Source organism: Musca domestica, unplaced genomic scaffold (assembly GCF_030504385.1).
Source record: "Musca domestica strain aabys unplaced genomic scaffold, Musca_domestica.polishedcontigs.V.1.1 64, whole genome shotgun sequence".
Lineage (NCBI taxonomy): Eukaryota > Metazoa > Arthropoda > Insecta > Diptera > Muscidae > Musca > Musca domestica.
This window is the reverse complement of record NW_026712373.1, coordinates 4,552,305-4,573,805: the sequence shown is the minus strand read 5'-3', so window position 1 is coordinate 4,573,805 and position 21,501 is coordinate 4,552,305. Positions and strand designations below refer to the sequence as shown.

Genomic DNA, 21,501 nt, shown 5'->3' with positions numbered 1-21,501 from the left:
GATGTTGCTGGCAGCAGAAATGGTTTGAAAAGTAAAGAAGCGACTTAATCGAAACCTGCGTCGCAGTGGCCGAAAAATGACTGGTGAGCTGAACATATCGCAATATTCCATTCGGCAAATGTTGAAAAACGAGCTGGGGGTAAAAGCCATTAAAATTCCAAAAAGTGCAAGAACTTACACCGCAAAAAAAAAAAGAGAATAGACTCAAAAGAGCTAAAGAGTTGCTTCGATTGGCAGAAAGTCGTGAACTGCCGATTTTGGTTTTCTCCGATGAGAAAACATTCGTTGTCCCGCAGTTTGTAAACAAACAAAATGATAGTGTTTAATTGCCAAAGAGGTCAGCTGAAAATGTGCACCTTCGGTTGGCCACCAGAACTCAAGCACCGGGCATGGTGATGGTATGGGCTGCCATAACAGCCGATGGTCGCTCTCCGCTCGTATTAATCGACCGTGGCATCAGAATAAATGCCAAATATTATCGCGAAATATTCTGGAAGGTGTATTAAAGCTTTGGGAATGCAAACATTTTGGCCGCAGACCTTGGACATTCCAACAGGACTCAGCACCATAGCACTCAGCACGCGCCACACAAGAGTGGTTACAAAATGAGGTTCCTCGCTTCATTTCCAGCGCACAATGGCCATCTCCGGATACCACTCTGTTGGACTATTGTGTCTTGGGTATTTTGGAAAGCAAGGTTGGCACTAAAAAATAACAAAGTGTCGATCACCTCAAGCAAGCGCTTCGCCGGAATGGGCCAAAATACCGCAGAGCAAGGCAGCGTGTGACTGTGTTTCAATAGCCATAATTCGTGCCAAAGGTGACCAATTCGAACAAATCTAAACTTATTCTAAAGTTTAATGCCATTTCCGACATTATTTGCTTTCATTCAATTAAATTTAAAAAAATGTAAAAATTATGGCGTTTGACTTTGTTGCAGTTTTTGGCACTTGGTGGAGAGGAAGATCTCAAAAAAACTAGGGCTATTTTAAAAATATTTTTTTTCAATTTTTTTTTATAAACCGTAGTCCTTGCTCTTCTTAAAAATCATTGATTATCCCAAAAACATTTTAAAAAATCCATGTTTTTGATTTTTCGAAAAAAAATAAATAAAAATTTTAAATCCATTTTTTTAAATATTTCTAAAAAAACATTCACAATATCCTTAAATTAATCTATGATCCCTTGGTGTAGGGCACACCATGCATACAAGGAGTCATAATAGGGGGGGGAGAGAGGAGGCGAGAGAGTTTTGAAAAGGTAATAAATTTCAAGTAACTATAACAACATCCTTTTGCAACCAAGTTTGTGTGGTTTCTCAGCTGCCATCCTGGCAACTCAACTCAACTGCACGGCCCGGCCAAGTCAAGCCAAGTTAAGTTGCCAAAGAAACCATTTGTGGCTAACAAGAGAAAACACACAACAACAACAACCACACCGACATAATAACGCATGTTTTCCCGTCTGACATGACAACCGGGAGGAAGACATGGAAACAACAACCAACAACAATTTTATTGTTTTTCCCCGGCTCTCTCGCTCAGTGCAATTTTGAGTGACTTGTAGCAGTTGTACGGAAAATTGTGTAAAACGAAGTTGCGAAGTTTTTTTCTTTCAAATTTGTTGTTGTTGTTCGTGTTGTTGTAAAAAGTAAAACTTTCCATTTACAAATGTCAAAAGATGACGAGATACGTAATCTACAAAATAGACGTAGAAATATTTTATTTCTGGTGCAGCGTTATCTCCAAGACAATGGCCTCTTCAATACGGCAACGGCATTGGCCACGGAGGCGACTCGCCAGCTAAGCGAAGATTTTGAGCTGTGTGACAATGTCGATTTGGATGGCATTTATTTGGAATATGCCAGCTATTATCAGCTGAAGTTTGGCAAATATCCAAAGATTGTAAAACGAGCCAGGCCGGGGGTTAAACTGGAAATGACCCAGAAGCTGAGGAAGAAAAATGGCAAATGCAATCAGGCGCCAGACAACAATGGAGCGGGGCAGCAGCAGCTGCAGCTGGCGACAGGAGAGAATGACACTCGTAATCCGGCAAATGGCTTTGATGTGAATGACCTGCAGGTGGTGGTAAAGAAAATGGAAACGAGTCGCATGAAAATGGATGTGGGTTCGGGAAATCAAGCTGAAATTGATACCATGGAGGGAAATAAAGGCTCTGGAGATTCTGCCCTCACCAGGTTGCAAGAAATCCAACACAGTTCTCCAAATCCGGGTGGAGATTTGCTTTTGAGTTGCCAGGAATGGCAAAATCTGGCAGAATTGGTCAAATCCACAATTCTCAGTGAACAGTCCAAGCTAAAATGGTCGGATGTGTGTGGCAACTCCCAGGCCATTGAAATCATTAAGGAAGCTGTGCTGACTCCCCTCAAATATCCCCAGCTATTTAACCAAGGCCTTAGGCCCTGGCGTTCGGTTTTGCTGCATGGCCCTCCAGGCAGTGGAAAGACTCTTCTCGCCAAGGTGTTGTATTCCGAAACCCGGGACCAGGTGACGTTTTTCAACATTACCTCCAGTGTGGTCATATCCAAATGGCGTGGGGAATCTGAAAAGTTGCTAAAGATTCTCTTCTACATGGCCCAAAGACATGCCCCTTCTATAATTTTTTTCGATGAAATTGAGGGCCTAACCTCAAAAAGGGATCGCAGCACAGATCATGAGTCCTCGAAGCGTTTTAAAAATGAACTACTTCAGCTAATGGATGGCATGGAGCACTCCGCCCAAACTGCCAGTGTTTTCATTTTGGCCAGCACCAATTTGCCATGGGAAATTGATGAGGCTTTTTTGAGACGTTTTGAAAAGAAACTTCTGGTCCAGTTGCCAAACCCGTCGGAAAGGGGGAAATTAATTGAAAAATTAATACCACCCAATGTGAGGGTGGCTCCCGCACAAATGGAAACTTTGCTGAAATTATCCCACAATTTTACCGGTGATGAAATACGTTTGGCCTGCAAAGAAATTGCCATGCAAACGGTGCGACGTTTGACAAAAGCCCAGTTGAAGGGCGCCGAGCCGCTGCTGGAGGATGTCCCATTGGAAAATGCTTTTAGACAAATTAAACCTTTGAGTTTGCTGTTGATGGACAAACATGGTAAATGGCAAAAGGAACATGGTTCGTAAAGGCAAAGTCAATATAGGAAGAAGAGAAAGGGTGAAGGGAGAGGGAAAGAGAGAAAATTACAAAGGAAAATGGTACTGAAATTGTAACAATAAATTTTGAAATAAAAAAAAAAAATGTTGGAAGAAAAATTAAATAAATTGTTTTTGAATTTCGAACATTTTTTTTGAAATTCGAAATAATTATTCGAATTTTTTAATTTTTAATTTGAATTGAAAATTGAATTTTAATTATATTTTTCCAATTTCGCTAATGAAACAACCTAACTCGACTGACTTAACGATGTACCAACGTCCAGAGGAAATAGGTGATGCTAGAATCTTGAAATTTTGGGTGAGGGTCACTTTTGGGTCAGATAAGGCTGGGTTTCTGGAAATTCGTACTAGAACGGTACGAAAAGTATTAAATGGTACTAAACATGGTAGCCTTAGAATTTGAGGAAGCAGTAGAAGAGCTAGAACTCTTAAATTTGGAATGAGGGTAACTGACGGAGTATATGATAGGTGTACCAAAGGGTTTTTGGAAATACGCACTATAAATGTACGAAAATCACTAAAATGTTACCATTTCGTACCATTTGTTAGCATTTCGTATCATTTGGTACCATTTCGTAACAGGTAAACGGTTAGAGCTAAAAACTTGAAATTTGGAATGAAAATCAAGGTTGAGGAGGAAAGTCGAGGAAGCAGTTGAGCTAGAACTCTTAAATTTGGAATGAGGGCCACTGGTGGTGTGTATTATAGATGAACTAAAGGGTTTTTGCAAATTCGAACTATAAATGTACGAAAAACACTAAAATATTACCATTTCGTACCATTTGGTAGCATTTCGTATAATTTGGTACCATTTCGTATCATGTGCACGGTTAGAGCTAAATAACATGAAATTTGGAATGGGAATCAAGGTTAAGGAGTAGGGTCGATGTAAGGATGTAGTCTTGGAAATGTGTACTCCTGTATACGAAAAGTGCTAAACCGTACTAAATTTGGTACAACTTGAATTTGGAGGAACGGATGGAGCTAGAATCCTGAAATTTAAAATAAACACTATTGGCGGAGTGTAGGATTGGGATATGAAGGTAGTTTTCGAAATTTTCTACTTATATGTATGAAAGGTACTAAATGGTACTAAATTTGGTACAATTTCGATGTGGTTGCTCCTATAGAGTTGGAATGCTGAAATTTAGAAACATGATTGCTATTGCATTGTGAGACTGAGGCATGAAGGAGGTTTTGAAAGTTCGTACCTATGTGTCCTAAATGGTACTAAATTTGGTACAATTGTAGTTTTGTGAGAACCGATAGATTTTTGAATTCTTCATTTTTGGAAATATGATTTCTTTTGATTCTATGATGTAAGTAGTTATGGACGTTTGTACGTATGTGTACTAAATGGTACTAAATGTGGTACTAATTGGATTTGGGTAAAACGATATAGCTGGAATCTTGAAATTAGGAAACACGATTACTATTGCATTGTAGGATTGAAATATGTATTTTGGAAATTCGTACTTATGTGTACTAAATGGTACTAAATTTGGTACATTTAAAACTTTTAGAGAATCAATAGATTGGGAATTCTAAAGTTTTTGGAATTAAGATTTATATTGGATTGTATGATTTAGGTAGTTACGGAAATTTGTGCTTATGTGTACTAAATGGTACTAAATTTGGTACAATTTAAGTTTTGGGAGAACCGATAGATTTTGAACTCTGCAGTTTTGGAAATAGGATTTCTATTAGATTCTATGATGTGGGTACTTATGGACATTTGTACCTATGTGTACTAAAAAGTACTAAATTTGGTACCATTTAAGCTTTTGGAGAACCTATAGCCTATTCTGAAGTATTGGAATTATAATTTCTAGTGGATTTGATGATATGGGTAGTTATAGAAATTTTGTACTTCTATGTACTAAAATGTACTAAATTTGGCACAATTGCGTTTTGGACAAACCAATAAATCTGGAATGCTGAAATTTGGAATTAGGATTAGAATTGCATTGTAGAATTGAGGATTCAGGTAGGAAGTTATGGAAATTCGAACTTATGTGTACTAAGTGGTACTAAATTTGGTACAATTTAAATTTTGGGAGAACCGATAGGTTTGGAATTCGGAAGTTTTTGGAAATAAGATTGCAATTAGATTGTATGACGTAGGTAGTTATGGAAAATTGTACTTATATGTACTAAAAGGTACTAATTTTGGTACAATTCGGATTTGGATGAAACAATAGAGCTGGTAACCTGAATTAAGATTAGAGTTGGAATGTAGGATTAGAGGATGTGGGAAGTTATGGAAATTCGTACTTATGCGTGTGTACTAAATGGTACTAAATTTGGTACAATTTAAATTTTGGGAGAACTGATAGATTTAGAATTCTGAAAATTTTTGAATTAAGATTTCTATTGGATTTTATGATGTAGGTAGTTATGGAAATTTGTACATAAGTGTACTAAATGGTACTAAATTTGGTACAATTCGGATTTGGATGAAACAATTGAGCTTGTAGCCTGAATTAAGATTAGAGTTGGAATGTAGGATTAGAGGAGGTGGGAAGTTATGGAAATTCGAACTTATGTGTACGAAATGGTACCAAATTTGGTACAATTTAAATTTGGGAGAGAACCGATAGATTTTGAATTCTGCAGTTTTGTAAATAAGATTTCTATCGGATAGTATGATGTAGGAATTTTTGGAATTTCGTACCTATGTGTACGAAATGGTACTATATTTGGTACAATTCGTATTTGGGTTAACCAATAGAGCTGGTATCCTGAAATTTGGAAAAGGAGTGTAGGATTGGAGTATGTAGGAAGCTTTTGGTACAATTTGGTATAGGGTACTAGGGCCGCTGTCCATGTGTAGCCCGCACGTAATGAGCTATGGAGGTGGTTTGGAAATGCGTACCATATTTCTACGAAAAGTACCAAATTGTACTAAATTATCCTCAGTTACCCTCAAATTTGACATTGGGGTTTCTGCTGGTATCTGGAATTGAGATATGGAGTTGGTTTTGAAAATTTGCCTTTTTTTGTACGAAAGGTACTAATTGGTACTAAATTTAGTATTGGGTGAATGGATGGGGCTGCAATCCCGATATTTGATATAGAGGACCATGTTGATGTCTGGAACTGAGATTTGGAGGTGGTTTTGGAAATTTGTCTTTTTTTGTACGAAAAGGACTAAATGGTACTGAATTTGGTACTGGGTGAAGCGATAGGGCTGGAATCCTCAAATTTGATATGTAGGTCTCTGCTTGTATCTAAAATTGATATATGGAGTTGGTTTTGAGAAATGTGTACTAATTTTGTACGAAAAGTACTAAATTCGGTTTTGGGTGAAGGAATTGAGCTGAAAACCTGAAATTTGATTTAGATGCCCTGTTGGTATCTCGAGTTGAGAGGTGGTTTTGGAAATGCGTACCATATTTGTACGAAAAATACCAAATGGTACTAAATTTGTTATTGGATGAAGGGATAGGGGGCTTTTATCCTCAAATTTGATATTCAGGATTCTGTTGGTATCTGTAATTGAAAAATGTGTCGTTTTTGTACGAAAGGTAAAGGAATAGGGATGGAATCCCGAAATTTGATATAGAGGACCCTGTTAGTATCTCGAATTTGGATTTGGCAGTGGTTTTGGAAATTTGTATTTTTTGTACGAAAAGGACAAATGGTACTAAATTTGGAATGGGATGAAGGGATGGGCCTGGAATCCGCAAATTTAATATTTAGGTCTCTACTGGTATCTAAAATTGAGATATGGAGTTGGTTTTGAAAATGTTTACTATAAGTGTACCAAAAGTACTAAATAGTACTAAATTGAAAATGTTTACTATAAGTGTACCAAAAGTACTAAATAGTACTAAATTCGGTTTTGGGTGAAGGAATAGAGCTGGAATCCTGAAATATGATATAGATGTCACTGTTGACGTCTGTTGGAGGTTGTTTTGGATTTTTTTTTTTGTACGAAAAGTACAAATTTGATATAGAGGACCATGTTGGTGTCTGGAATGGAGATTTGGCAGTGGTTATGAAAATTTGTCTTTTTTTTTCTACGAAAAGGACTAAATAGTACTAAATTCAGTATTGAGTAAAGGGATAGGGATGGAATCCTTATATTTGACATAGAGGAGCCTGTTGGTATCTGGAATTGAGATTTGGCGGTGGTTTTGGAAATTTGTCTTTTTTTACGAAATGTTCTAAAAGGTACTAAATATGGTGTTGGATGAAGGGATAGGGCTAGAAACCTGAAATTTGATATAAGGGTCGCTGTTGGTATCTGGAATTGAGATATCGGGTGGTTTTGGAAATTGTACGAAAAGTACTAAATGGTACTAAATTTCGTATTGGGTGAAGGAATAGGGCTTTTATCCTTAAATTTGATACTGAGGCTTCTGTTGGTATCTGGAATTGAGATATGGAGGTGTTTTTTGGAAATTTGTTTTTTTTTTTTGTACGAAAAGTACTAAATGGTACTAAATTTGGTGTTGGGTGAAGGGATATGGCTGGGAATCATTCATTTTGATACAGATTTCCCAGTTGGTATCTTAAAATGAGATATGGAGGTGATTTTCGGAAATGTGTACTAAAATTGTACGGAAAGTACTATATAGTACTATATTTGGTACTAGGTAAATATAACCATTTTTTAATATTGAAAAATGTTGTTTTTTTTATTTTCCAAAATTTCAATATACCTGCCCGTTGTGCGTCTTCTTGCTCCGGCGATTGTCATTCTGGATATATGACGTCGTATGCGGCCACTCGATCTCCTCTGTTGACTCGATACCGAGCGGACACTATATTCCGTGGCCGTTGAGCTACGTCTACGATCGATGGGTATTATATCCGAACACATAGACGTCGAAATAATGGAGGCGGTGGAGCGACGTTTCGCTCCCGTGAAAGTACAACCACTCGAGGAAGTGGTCGTTGCCGACGAATCCGAACGCGAAAACAGCGAAGAACGTTTGCTGCGACTCGACGAGGTGCCTGCAGCGTCCTGAATATTGCTATAGAATTCTTCGGTATCACGATCGTATGAATCGTCCGCCTCGGCTTCGTTGTCAGCCTCAAAATGTGGATCGTTCGATTCTCGATTGGTTGGATGGCTAGCTAGGCGATCCTCTTCGTCGGATCCTACTAGGGTGTCTGAGTGCGTTAAATAGCCGTTGCTGGAACTTCGGTGGATGGCACGCGAGGTGACGTTACGCGACGTGTGCGAGGAACCGTTTAATTCTCGGTCCCGTTCCCGCTCCCGTTCCGTTGCGGGAGATTTTGAACGTCCCGGTGTGTAATAGTCACTGGCCGCCGTTTCGTAATCCGAGGAGGCCCGGGTGGGATGGGAACGTGATGACAGCGTTGAAGAGCGATAGTAATTCAGCGAGCTATTGCTATCGGGCGAATGGCCTCTGGACGGGCTTAATGAACGTGGTTGTCTAACTAGGCGGGCAGGGGTATGCGAAGAGGTGGGTGTACGTTCCGAATCGCTGTCACCACCACCAACACTACCGCTAAAGGTTACTTCATGGTATTTGAGGATTTTCGACGACCTGAGGAATATTTGCGGGACTGTTCTCCTCCTTCTCCGTTGGAGTTGTGTCTTTGGCTTAATATGGATGAGGTGGTGGCGGCGTTGATGGTGGCTTGTGTAGGCCTCCTCTGTTCATACTCTTGGCTATCGCTTGGCACTATAAAATCTTGCGGTTGCCTCGATCTGCCATTCGGGGACGGTGGGTTGGAATTTGTTGAATATGGACGTTGTTGCCTTTCACCGTTAATATTTCTCTCCTGGTCGGCTGCTATTGCACCACCAGCCTCAATGGCCAACAGCTCTGCTCCGCCACGCCTTCTTCGCCAGGGAAACGCCCGTATAAATGCAAATATTATGAAAAGCGTTGCAAACATAGCCGTTGTTACATTGTTTGGGGGAGGAAATTTTTTGATTTGAATTTAATTTTTTGGTTCGATTTTTTGGAGGGTTCGGATATTGTCTTGGCGAGGATGATTTATTTTTTTAACATTACTTTTTTGATTTTTTTTCTTATTTTAAACACTTTTTATGATTAAAAAATATATTTTTCTGTTTACTATTTTTTTGTTTATATGTTACACGGCAAAGGAAAACTTGTTCTGCAAAGAAAAAAAATTGAAAGCAAGAAGGTATTGTGTTAAAGTGGAAATTCTCGTTAAGACTGCGAATAGACCCCAGCTGGCGATTATTTACTTTTTTCAATGAAAGAGGAAGAAGAAGAAGAAGCACTGAAAAATGTCTCAAAACAGTTGTGTTTTTTTCTCTTTTTCCTGGCATTTGGATGTTGTTGTTGTTTTTTTTTTGTTTCATTCAATCGAAATGCCTATTGAATTTATTGCATCCCAGAATGCTAGAATGTCATTTTGATTAAGTCATCAATTCGTTTGTTTTTTTTTTCTATTTTTAATTTATTTTTATTTAAATTTTATATCAAGACCGTTATAATTTGATTTTACGTAGCGGACCTTGTCTGCCCACGTGCCATTTCTCTGGTACCCCCAGACATCTGTTACAGAAGCGAAGATGGCAAAAAAGACAAAACCAAAACCTCACCGCAAAAAATCATTTACAATGACTTTCACTGATTATTCATAAAAGAGAAACAAAGAGCGTGAGAGAGGGAGGTAGTGAGAGAGATTAATTTCTCTCAAACAATTAACCCATTCAGGTGGCGAGGAAAACATGGTACGATTAATAGATGAATGTTTCAGTAAAAAAAAAAACATTTTTCGAGAAAGTATTTTCCCAGGGACAGAAAGTACTTTTAAGTACCATCAGTACTTTTTTTGGTACGAAAAGGTGCTTAGATGAATTACTTATTTTTGTACCAACTAGATATTTAATCAGGTAGAGGGTATACAAGGCGAGATGAAACCTCACCGCAAAAAATCATTTACAATGACTTTCACTGATTATTCATAAAAGAGAAAGGGATAGAGCGCGAGAGGGAGAGAGAGACAGATAGGTAGTGAAAGAGGTAGAAAATAAACAATTAACCCATTGAGGTGGTTACTATTAATAGATGAATGTTTCCGTAGAAAAAGACATTTTTCGAGAAAGTATTTTCTCAGGGACAGGTACTTTAAAGTACTATTTGTACTTATTTTGGTACGAAAAGGTACTCAGATGAATTACTTATTTTTGTATGAACTAGATATTTAATCATGGTATTATTTTATTTTTTTGACTATAGAGGGTATCCCTGTATACCCTGTATGAGTTGAAATAAACTGCAACCAATTTCAGACTGCTGTCAATTTTAAGCCGCTCGTCCGACAGCTGTTAAATTTATTCCAGTGACAGCTGATTATGTTGTTCGCAAGTGTACAAAAGCATTTTGGTGAGAATTTTCCAGAAAAAAAAGAATTCCATTCGGCAAATTTTGGAAAATGAGCTCGCGGTAAAGCCATTAAAAGCGGGAAAGCCAAAAAATGCAAGAACTTACACCGCCGCAACAGAATGAAAATAGACTTAAAAGAACTAAAGAGTTGCTTCGCTTGGCCGAAAGTGGTGAACTGCCGAATTTGGTTTTCTCCGCTCCGATGAGAAAACATACATTGTTCAGCAGTTTGTTAACAAACCAAATGATGGTGTTTACTTGCCAAAGAGGCCGCCTTCGGTTGGCCACCAGAACTCAAGCGCCTTCCATGGTAATGGTGTGGGCCGCCATAACAGCCGATGGTCGCTCTCCGCTCGTATTAATCGACTTTGGCATCAGAATTAATGCCGAATATTATCGCGAAAATATTCTGGAGGGTGTATCAAAGCCTTGGGCACGCAAACATTTTTGCCGCAGACCTTGGACATTCCAACAGGACCCCAAGAAGACAATGGCCACAAAGTCTCTGGATATCAATCCGTTGGACTATTGTGTCTGCAGTATTTTGAAAAGCAAGGTTGGCACTAAAAAATACCCCAAGCAAGTGCTTTGGCGGGAATGGGTCAAAATACCGCAGAATAACATTCGGGCAGCGTGTGACAGTTTCATTGGCCGTTTGAAGGCCATAATTCGTGTCAAAGGCGACCAATTCGAAGAAATCTAACTAAACTAAGATTTGATGCTATTTTCGAAATTTTTTGCCTTCATTCAATAAAATTTAAAAAAAATGTAAAAATTATGGTGTTTGACTTTGCTGCAGGAATGTATCGGTCCACTCCTTCTGGTACCCTCTACGCAAAAAAATCAAAAATTTGAATAGCTATGAATCTCATAAAATACGAAATGAGCATCCGATTCCTCGGCACATCTTAATATTAATATTTCTATCACTCCGATATATGGTGTGAAGATGAAATATAACGGAAAACTTCCTTCGGTATCTACCCCACAACGGGTCAAAACATTGAATAATTATAAGCCTCATAAAATGCGAAATAAACATCCGATTATCTTCAAATTTCGCACATCTTAATCTTTCTAACCACACATGATTTAGTATGAAGACCTGATAGATCGGACCACTCCTACTGGTACCTCCTCCACAAAAGGTCAAAATTTTGAATAATCAAAAAGCTTAGAAAATACGATATGAATATCCGATTCCTTTCAGATTTGGCACATCCCAATATTTTTATCAATACAAGATCTGGTGTGAAGATGGAATATATTACACAATGTCTTCTGGTACCTTCCCCACAGAGGGTCAAAATTATGAATGATTTTTTAACTTTCATAAAATGTGAAATAAGAGTTTTCGCTTCGAAAGCTTGAGCTGACAATACCTGAATAAAGAATAAAAATGTAACCAGAGCCATCTATACCCTAACGGGTTACATATGCATCTGAACAAACTGTAAATGAAAAGCAATATTTCAATTGACATGTAGATGTCGTTAGTCATTAAAAATATTTTACAATTTCAAAACTCTTTTGACCCTCCACTATGATAAAATGAAAAACAAACTATCCTCACATCATTTTTCAAAATTTGGAGAGTATATTAAGTTTTTCATTCCGTTTGTAACACCTTGAAGCATACATTTTAGACCTCACAAGGTATATATATTCTTGATCAGCATAAAATTTTATGTCGATTTAGCGATGTCCTCCGTCTGTCTGTCTGTGGAAATCGCTCAAGCTTCCGAACGAAATGAAGTAGGTTGATAAAATTTTACTCAAATGTATATGATGTCTGCAGGACTACTGGTATTGAAAATGTAGGTCCACGTTTAGGTATAGTCCCCATACCTTTTTTCGGTATTTTTGTGATTTATGTCTGCAGGACTTTTGGTATTAAAAATGGGTAATGTAGATCCACGTTTTGGTATAGTCCCCATATAATGGTACCTTCCTCTTTTCGGTATTTTAGTGATTATTCACCGGAAATGTTTCAAATTTGGTATTTGAAGTTCGTAATGGACAGAAAATTGTCTGTGCAGGTCCACGGCTTCGTATAGCCCCCATATAACGGTACCTTCCGATATTCGTTATTTTGATTATTTTAGTGACGTTATTCTCCGGAATTGTTTTAAATTTGGTATTTGAAGTTCGTAATATGTACTACAGCATAGGAGAGAAAATGGGCCGTGTAGGTCCATGACTTCGTATAGCCCACATAGAACGGTACCCGCCGATATTCGGTTTTTTGATGATTTTAACGACATTATTCACCAGAATTGTTTCAAATTTAGTATTTAAAGTTCGTAATGGATACTACAGCCTATGACAGAAAATTGTCTGTGCAGGTCCAGGTCTTCGTATAGGACCCATATATCAGTATCTCCAAATATTCCGTATTTTGACGATTTTAGGTACAATTCCCACCGAAATTGTTTGAGATGTCGTATTTGAAGTTCGTAATGAATGCTTTAGCCTTTGACAGAAAATTGTCTATGAAGGTACAGATCTTCGCACAGCTCCGATATAACGGTACCTCCCTATAAACGATATTTTGATGATTTTAGCTACATTATTTCCCGTTTATTTCAAGTTTCGAATTTGAAAATGGTAATAGCTTATGACGAACAATGTCTATATAGGTCCACGTCGTATAGACCCCAATGTAACGGTATTTTTAAAATTTTAACAGAATTTTTTAAGGATTTTATTTTTTGAAAATTTCTAAACTCGTTCCAAATGGTGGAGGCTATTTAAAGTTCGGCCCAGCCGAACTTACAGCTGTTTTACTTGTTTTTTTTTTTTTTAATTTTAAATCTCTCTTGACCCCTAGCAACCATTGGAACTGATGAAAAACAAACTATTACCGCATTTTTTTCTAAACCTTTTAATAAAAATAAAATTATATTAAAAACTAATTATATTCAATTTTTTCCCAAGCACTTTTTCGTTTATTCAACTATAACCTTGCCTGGATGGGCCCATTGACCCACAAAACACTCAGAGATAAAATGGGGAGGCTATTAACCCACAATCATAATTAGCTGCTAACAAATATGTTAGTTTATTATTTTCATTTGCTTTTGTTTAGATATTGATAATATCAAAGAGATTAGATGCGACGACATCAGAAGCCAATTAGGTCAATGGACGGGAGAAATGTTTGGCGGCAACAATTTCTCCCCAAAAAAAGAAAAAAACAAAAATTCGCATTGCATTGATGATAATGCCGGGGTGTTAGAAAGATATCGATTCCAATGCCAAAGATAACCAATACCCAGGAACCTACATTTTCGCACATGAATAACGTGACTAATGATGGCCAGCCAATAAAACAAATAAATTTCCTATTTTCCTCTCCGGGTTTTTTTCTTTTTTTTGGCAAGGCCAAACAAAAACCACCTGTGCCTGATGGGGTGATGGGGCACATGGCGTGCGTGTTGTAAGGTCAATGAAATGCCCAAGAAAGAAAGAAACCTTCACCACCACTTTTCCTTTTTCCCCAAATAATAAATCTTGGTACGAAATTTTGGTAAGAGCTTCCAAGTTCAATAAACCGTGTTGACTTATGAACGAGCCCACAATAACATTTTAAGCACTTCGGATTTGCAAGAAAAATCTCTTGAAAATAATTCAATAAATTAGTCTGAGTACCAGCAGCACTGGCACCATTTCCGTTCCATTTCGAAATTATGTTTATCATCAAATTTGTCTAATGTTCTGCTAGAAATCAGATTCTTTCACACCATCCACTTAAATATGCGGCGAAGTCTAAAAATAAATTTTTTTATATCATTTCATTAATTTCAAAATTTTATTGGGGGAAATTTGAATTGCTGCGAATGGGTGGTGGGGGCGGCTGCGTTTGCTTTCTCCACATGTCTAATCTGATAAGAACAAGAACATTTCTTAAACATTTCAATTAAGTATTGAGCGATTTTTTTCTTCTCACAACTTTCATATCTGGGAACATGAAATAATTACAGGTCGTGGGTTTGATTCAAAACGATACACTCGAGCAAAAAATGAAATGAGAACAAGTTAATAACTATCAGTCGCTATTGTCGAAAGTTGTATACCCTCAGCCAATGTTCGGTTATTTAAATATATTTTGACTTCTATTAGGATTACTCAAATTGATGAACCTCCATCGAGTAGGTTCCGAAGGAATGGGCCAATATTGTCAATTTCGTATCGGACCTAAATATACAGGGGTGAGATGAAAAAAATTCTAAAAAGTGCAAGAACTTACACCGCAACAGCAAGAAAAGAGACGAAAAAGAGCTAGAGTTGCTTCGCTTGGCCGAAAGTGGTGAACTGCCGAATTTGAGTTTCTCCGCTCCGATGGGAAAACATTCGTTGTTCAGCAGTATGTAAACAACCAAAATGATCGTGTTTTTACTTGCCAAAGAGGTCAGCTGAAAATGTGCACCTTCGGTTGGCCACCAACACTCAAGCGTCGGCCATGGTGATAACAGCCGATGGCTCGATCGCTTTCCGCTTGTATTAATCGACCGTGGCTTTAGAATAAATGCCGATTATTATGGTGAAAATAAGCTGGAGGGTATTAAAGCCAGCGCACAATGGTCACCAAAATCTCCGGATACCAATCCGTTGGACTATTGTGTCTGGAGTATTTTGGAAAGCAAGGTTGGCACAAAAAAATACCAAAGTGTCGATCACCTCAAGCAAGCGCTTTGCAGGGAATGGGCCAAAATGCCGCAGCGCAACATTCGAACAGCGTGAGGTTAGTCACCTTTTGCACGAATTATGACCTCCAAACGGCCAATGAACCGTCACACGCTGTCGGAATGTTGCGCTGCGGTATTTTGGCCGAAATCTAAACTTATTCTAAAATTTGATGCTATTTCCGACATTTTTGCTTTCCGGTAATGCGTTTGACTTTGTTGCATTTTTTATCTCACCCTGTATTTTGTATTTTATAATCGATTTGGTCCGATCTCCATCGTTTTTATAACAGATCATGTACTGATAGAAATATTGAGATGTTCCATGTTCGAATAGAATCGGATATTGACTCGCGTTGTATGAGCTTCATGGCTATTCAAAATGTTGACCCTTTGTGGTGGAGGTACCAGAAGGAATTGGTCGATCTCCACCATCTTTGCAATAGATCTTGTGTTGATGAAAATATTGAGATGTGCCAAGTTCGAATGAAATCGGATGGGAATTTCGCGTTTTCGAGCTTCATGAATATTCAAAATTGTTGACCCTTTGTGAGGGAGGTACCAGAGGAATTGCTTCGATCTTCATAACATATCTTGTGTATATTCTGTATAGGTCCAAGATATCGCAAATCCCCCATGCAACGGTACCCCAGATATTCGGTATTTTGATTATTTTAGCTATATTATTTTACCAGAATTGTTTCAAATTTGGTAGATAATGTTCACAATGAGTACTACAACCTATGACGGAAAATTGTATGTGTAGGTCCACGTCTTCGTATAGCCCCCATATAACCGTACCTCACTTTATTTGGCATTTTTAAGATTTTAGCGACATTATCCGCTAGAATTTCTTCAAATTTCGTATTTGAAGTTCGTAATGGATACTACAGCCTAAGACAGAAAATTGTCTATGCAGGTCCAAGTCTTCGTATAGCCCCCATATAACGGTACCTCCCTTCATTCGGTATTTTGATGATTGTAGCGGCATTATACACTGGAATTGTTTCAAATTTCGTATTTGGAGGTCCTAATGGGTACTAGAGCCTGTGACATGAAATTGTCTATGCAAATTGTGTATGCAGGTCCACGTCTTCGCATAGCCCTCACATAACGGTACCTCTCCGAATTCGGTATGTTAATGATTTTAGCGGTATTATTTATCGGAATTGTTTCAAATTTAGTATTTGAAGTTCATAACGGATAGTACAGCCTACGACAAAAAATTATGTATGCAGTTCCACGTCTTCGTATAGACCCCATATAACGTTACGTCCCTATATTCCGTATTTTCATGAGTTTAGCGACATTTTTGCCAGAATTGTTTCGAATTTCGTATTTTAAATTCGTAATGGGTACTACAGCGGATGACAATAAATAACTCATGCAGAACCAGGTCTTCATATCACCTTTCACCCTTCAAAAGTTTCCTCTGAGAGGAATTTTTTTGAAATTCCCTCAAAATGTTGGACGTTATTAAAAGTTATAAAAATCATAGATATCTATGAATTCCTCCAATGTTTATAGGCACTGAAATCATTTCTTATAATTTTTTCCAAATACTTTTCATGTAGACCTCCCAAAAATTTGTTCCCGATTATTTGTTTTATTACAAAACTTGCAAAATTAAATTTAATTTATTTTTGCATTTGTTTGTACACAAAGGCGTTAAGCTCCAGGCAAAATTCTTTCCGAAAAAAAAAAACACATACAAACGTAATAACAAAAATTCTGAAAAGAAAACAATTGTGTTTTAATTAACAATTTCTGTTTTTACAGTTTTCCGGCTTAACTGCAGGTTTTGTGGCAGACAGTATTTTTTGATATGCAAGCCACAAGGTAGGAGTTTGCTTTACTTTTTTTTCCCGGATTGAAATTCAAATTGAAACTATTTTTGTTAAAGTTAATTGAAATTGTAAGTGAGTACAGGAAAGTGGGAGGAAGAGGGGGAGAGAGAAACCGAGAATGGTATTGATTTCCAGGAAGGGGTTTTGTTAATATCGTTAGATACCAAAAATATCCTAGAGATGTCAGCACTCTGCAAGGCCTTGCCTTCTAAGTAATAATTAAATTTCCGACATGACACCCATGTGTCGTATGATTGATAATAATAATAGAAATGGACCATGTGACGTATGATGAATTTGATTTCCTTGTAATTTCCATTAAGTTGCCACTTTACATACATTGTTGTCCCACCCCCAAAGAACAACTATACATCCATTCTACCATAAAACACGAGTTGATTAATTTGTATGAGTTATGTGACCTTTCTGCGGAAAAAAAGAAATGTTGTAACAAAATTTCCCAACAAAGTCCAAAAACAGAAAAAAATTTCATTTCTTCCTCGCACATGCACATAAGGAAAATAAAAAAAATGACATTAAAACGAAAGTAAGAAAGAAATATAACTTTGTTTGCTCCGTACTATGCCAGGCAGCATTTGGTGTTCATTTCAAGCAGGGAGAACCGTAAAAACTACAGTGTATGAATTTTGTGGATTTCTTGTGCAACAATGTGTATGAGAGGGAGCGTGCGTGTGTGTGAGTGTGCAGCAGTAAATATTAACTCAGAAGGGCAAATGAAGAAAATTTCCTTTTTTTTCTCTGTTGGCCTTAAGTCTTCTGCTTCTTCTGTTTTTACTTCTCTTCTGACAAAGATAAACTTTGTTGCTGGAGCAAAACGCAGAAGAAGAAGAAAACAGAATACAAATATGTATTTAAGTTTGCATGTAAACCTAGAAGGCAAGATGTACTATTGCGTTAGGCGATATAAAGTTGGTTGTAGGTTTCAAAAAAAAAAAAAAAAAAAAAAAAAACCGAAAGGAAAGGAAACAAAGTTTTGCCATGAAAACACGCACTCTCAAGGTATTAACAATAAAATGTGTATCGGTATTAACAGCAATACATTGCCAGACATTGTTTTGCAAACTTTGGAGATCATGTTTTCTAAATTTCGCAACAGAACGCAACTCAAAGATGAGTACAAAAAAAAAAAAAAAAAAAAAATGTGGATGATACTCCATTTTTTACGATGTTGATAGCAGCGACACCTATATTTAAAAGTGATTGGGAACCATAAATACGAAATTTCTAACAATTCCGGTTAATGTTGTACCTAAAATCATTAAAATACCGAATATTGGGAGGTAGCATTATATGGAAGCTATAGGAAGACCTGGGCCGGAATAGGCAATTTTCTGTCTGAGGCTGAAGTACCTATTAGGAACTTCAAGTACGAAATTTAAAACAATTCTGGTACATAATGTCGCTAAAGTCATCAAAATACCGAATATAGGGAGGTATTGATATATGGGGGCTATACGAAGACCTGGACCGGCTTAGAAAATTTTCTGTCACAGATGGTAGTACCCATTAGGAACTTGAAATATGAAACAATTCCGGTAAATAATGTCGTTAAAATCATCAGAATACCGAATATATAGAGGGGGAACGTTACATGGGGGCCATACGAAGTTGTGGACCCACATAAGCAATTTTCTGTCGCAGGCTGTAGTACCCGTTACGAACTTCAAATACGAAATTTGAAATAATTCCGGTTGATAATGTCGCAAAAATCATCGAAATACTGAATATCGGGAGGTACCGATATACGGGGCCTATACGAAGACCTGGACATTCGAAGGCAATATTCTGTAATAGACTGTAGCACTCATTTCTTACCTCAAATACGAAATTTGATGAAATTCCGGTGACTAATTTCGCTAAAATCTTCAAAATACCGAATATCGGGAGGTACTGTTATACGGTGGCTATACGAAGACGTGGTCCTGCACAGAAAATTTTCTATCTTAGGCTGTAGTATCCATTTCGAGGCTGAAGTATCCATTAGGAACTTCAATTACGAAATTTGAAATAATTCCGGTGAATAAAGTCGCTAAAATCTTAATAATACCGAATATCGGGAGGTATCGTTATACGGGGGCTATACGAAGACGTGGGCCTGCACAGACAATTTTCTGTCTTAGGCTGTAGTATCCATTTCAAACTTCAAATACAAAATTTAAAAGAATTCCGATGAATATCGCCTCTAATATCATGAAAATACCGAACATAGGGAGGTGCCGTTATATGGGGACTATGGGAATACGTGGACCTACATAGTCAATTTTCCGTCATAGACTGTAGTACCCATTAGAAACTTCAATTACGAAATTTGAAACAATTCCGGTTGATAATATCGCTAAAATTATCAGAATTCCGAATGTAGGGAGGTACCATTACATGGGGGGCTATATGAAGACCTGGACCTACAAAGGCAATTTTCTGTCATAGACTGTAGTATCCATTTCGAACTTCAAATACCAAATTTGAACAACAATTCCGGTTAATAATGACGCTAAAATCATCAAAATACTGGAAATGGGGAGGTACCGTTATGTGGAGACCTGGACCTGCATAGGCAATTTTATGTAGCAATTTTCGGTCACAGGTTGTGGTACATATTTTTAAATTCAAATACAAAAATTTGAAACCATTCCGGTGGCTTTTTAAGTATTCTCCCTCTACCGGTACACCCCAAAATTTAAATTGTACCAAATTAAGTACCATTTAGTACACATAAATACGAATTTTCCAAACTTACTACATATTTCAAAATGACAATGAAATAGAATGAAATCTTATTTTGCAAATTCTGGGATTCCACCCCTTTTGGTTCACCCAAAATCGAAATTGTACCAAATTTAGTACCATTTAGTACTTGTTGTGCCAATAAATTCAAATTTCGATAACTTCCTCTATATTCCAATCGTACACACCGCCAGTAATCTTAATTTCAAATTTCTGGATTCCAGCTCCATTCGTTTCTCCAAATTCACTCTGTACTCTAAATTTAGTACCATTTAGTACTTTTCGTATACATAAGTCGACACTTTCAAAACAACCTCCTCACATCGACTCAACCACTCAAGCTTGATTCTCATTCAAAATATGAAGTTTACGTGATACGAAATGGTACCAAATATAGTACTTTTCGTACACTTACAGTAAGACTTTCCAAAACCTTTTGGTTCATGTATCAAACGCTCCATAAGTGACCCTCATTCCAAAAATTCTAGCTGTACTGCTTCCTCAAATACAAAGGTTACCACATTCAGTGCCTTTTAATACTTATCGTACCGTTCTAGTACGAATTTTAAATTTCATGATCTCGGCTCCATCCGTTCCGGTATATTTAAATTTTACTAAATTTAGTACAGTCCAAAACTACCTCCTTACATCGACTCTATTCCTCAACCTTGATTCCCATTCCAAATATAAACTTTTTAGCTCTAACCGTTCACATGATACGAAATGGTACCAAATATAGTACTTTTCGTACACTTACAGTACGAATTTTCAAAAAACCCTTTGGTCCATCTATCATACTTAATAGGTGACCCTAATTCCAAATTTAAGAGTTCTAGCTCTGTTGCTTCCTCAAATGCAAGGGGTCCCATATTTAGTACCTTTTAGTACCGCTCTAGTACGAATTTCCAAGAACCCAGCCTTAACTGACCCCTTTGGACCAAAAGTGCCCCACACCCAAAATTTCAAGATTCTACCTTCAACCGCTTCGTTTGGGCATTGATGAATCGTTAAGTCAGTCAGTCAGTTAATCCTATCACTACTTCATCCTCAAATACAAAGCGGACCATATTTAGTACCTTTTAAAACTTTTCGTACCATTTTAGTATGAAATTCCAAAAACCCAGTCTTATCTGACCCCTTTGGACCAAGAGTGTCATTTAAAGTTTCAAGATTCTAGCTTTAGCTTTTGCGTGAGGGCGTTGATGATGATCGGTTCACCGAATCCTCCACCTTGATTCCCATACTTCCATCAGTGACCCTCATTTCAAATTTAAGAGCTCTAGTTCTATTGCTTCCTCAAAGGGAGCCATATTTAGTACTTTAGTACTTTTTCGTACCGTTCTAGTACTTTTTCGTACCGTTCTAGTACGTAATTTCGTACCGTTCTATAGAAATTTCCAAAAACCCAGCCTTATCTGACCCCTTTGGACCACGAGTGCCCCTAACCCAAAATTTCAAGATTCTAGCTTTAGACGTTTCGTCTGAGACTTGCTGAATCGTCAGTCGGTCAGCCAATCAGTCAGTCAGTTAATCCTATCACTACTTCATCCTCAAATACAAAGGGTACCATATTTAGTAGCTTTTAAACATTTTCGTACCATTTTAGTATGCAATTCCAAAAACCCCTTTGGACCCCTTTGGACCACGAGTGACCCTCACCCAAAATTTCATCAAAATTTCTAGCTTCAGACAATTCGTCTGGATGATGATG

General features: G+C 37.5%; 2 protein-coding genes across 2 annotated transcripts in view; one reads left to right on the top strand and one right to left on the bottom strand.

Moving 5' to 3' along the window:
* LOC131805906 (cAMP-specific 3',5'-cyclic phosphodiesterase, isoforms N/G-like) overlaps window positions 1-9,047 on the bottom strand; it is a 77,323-nt gene extending 68,276 nt beyond the window's left edge. The window contains exons 1-2 of the mRNA XM_059129669.1: window positions 8,861-9,047; window positions 7,838-8,801 (exon numbers count right to left, since the gene is read on the bottom strand). Coding sequence (XP_058985652.1) covers window positions 7,838-8,801; window positions 8,861-9,047 — 1,151 coding nt within the window. The remainder of the gene's footprint in view (window positions 1-7,837; window positions 8,802-8,860) is intronic.
* LOC101888707 (katanin p60 ATPase-containing subunit A-like 2) lies at window positions 1,235-3,168 on the top strand. Its single transcript, XM_005183541.3, has one exon. It carries the CDS (start codon window positions 1,671-1,673, stop codon window positions 3,135-3,137), a length of 1,467 nt encoding a protein of 488 aa, XP_005183598.2. The 5' UTR covers window positions 1,235-1,670; the 3' UTR covers window positions 3,138-3,168.
* Window positions 9,048-21,501: the final 12,454 nt, after the last annotated feature.

Coding starts and splice junctions, on each gene's coding strand:
- LOC101888707 (XM_005183541.3), top strand. CDS start 1,671: ATGTCAAAAGATGACGAGATACGTAATCTACAAAATAGACGTAGAAAT.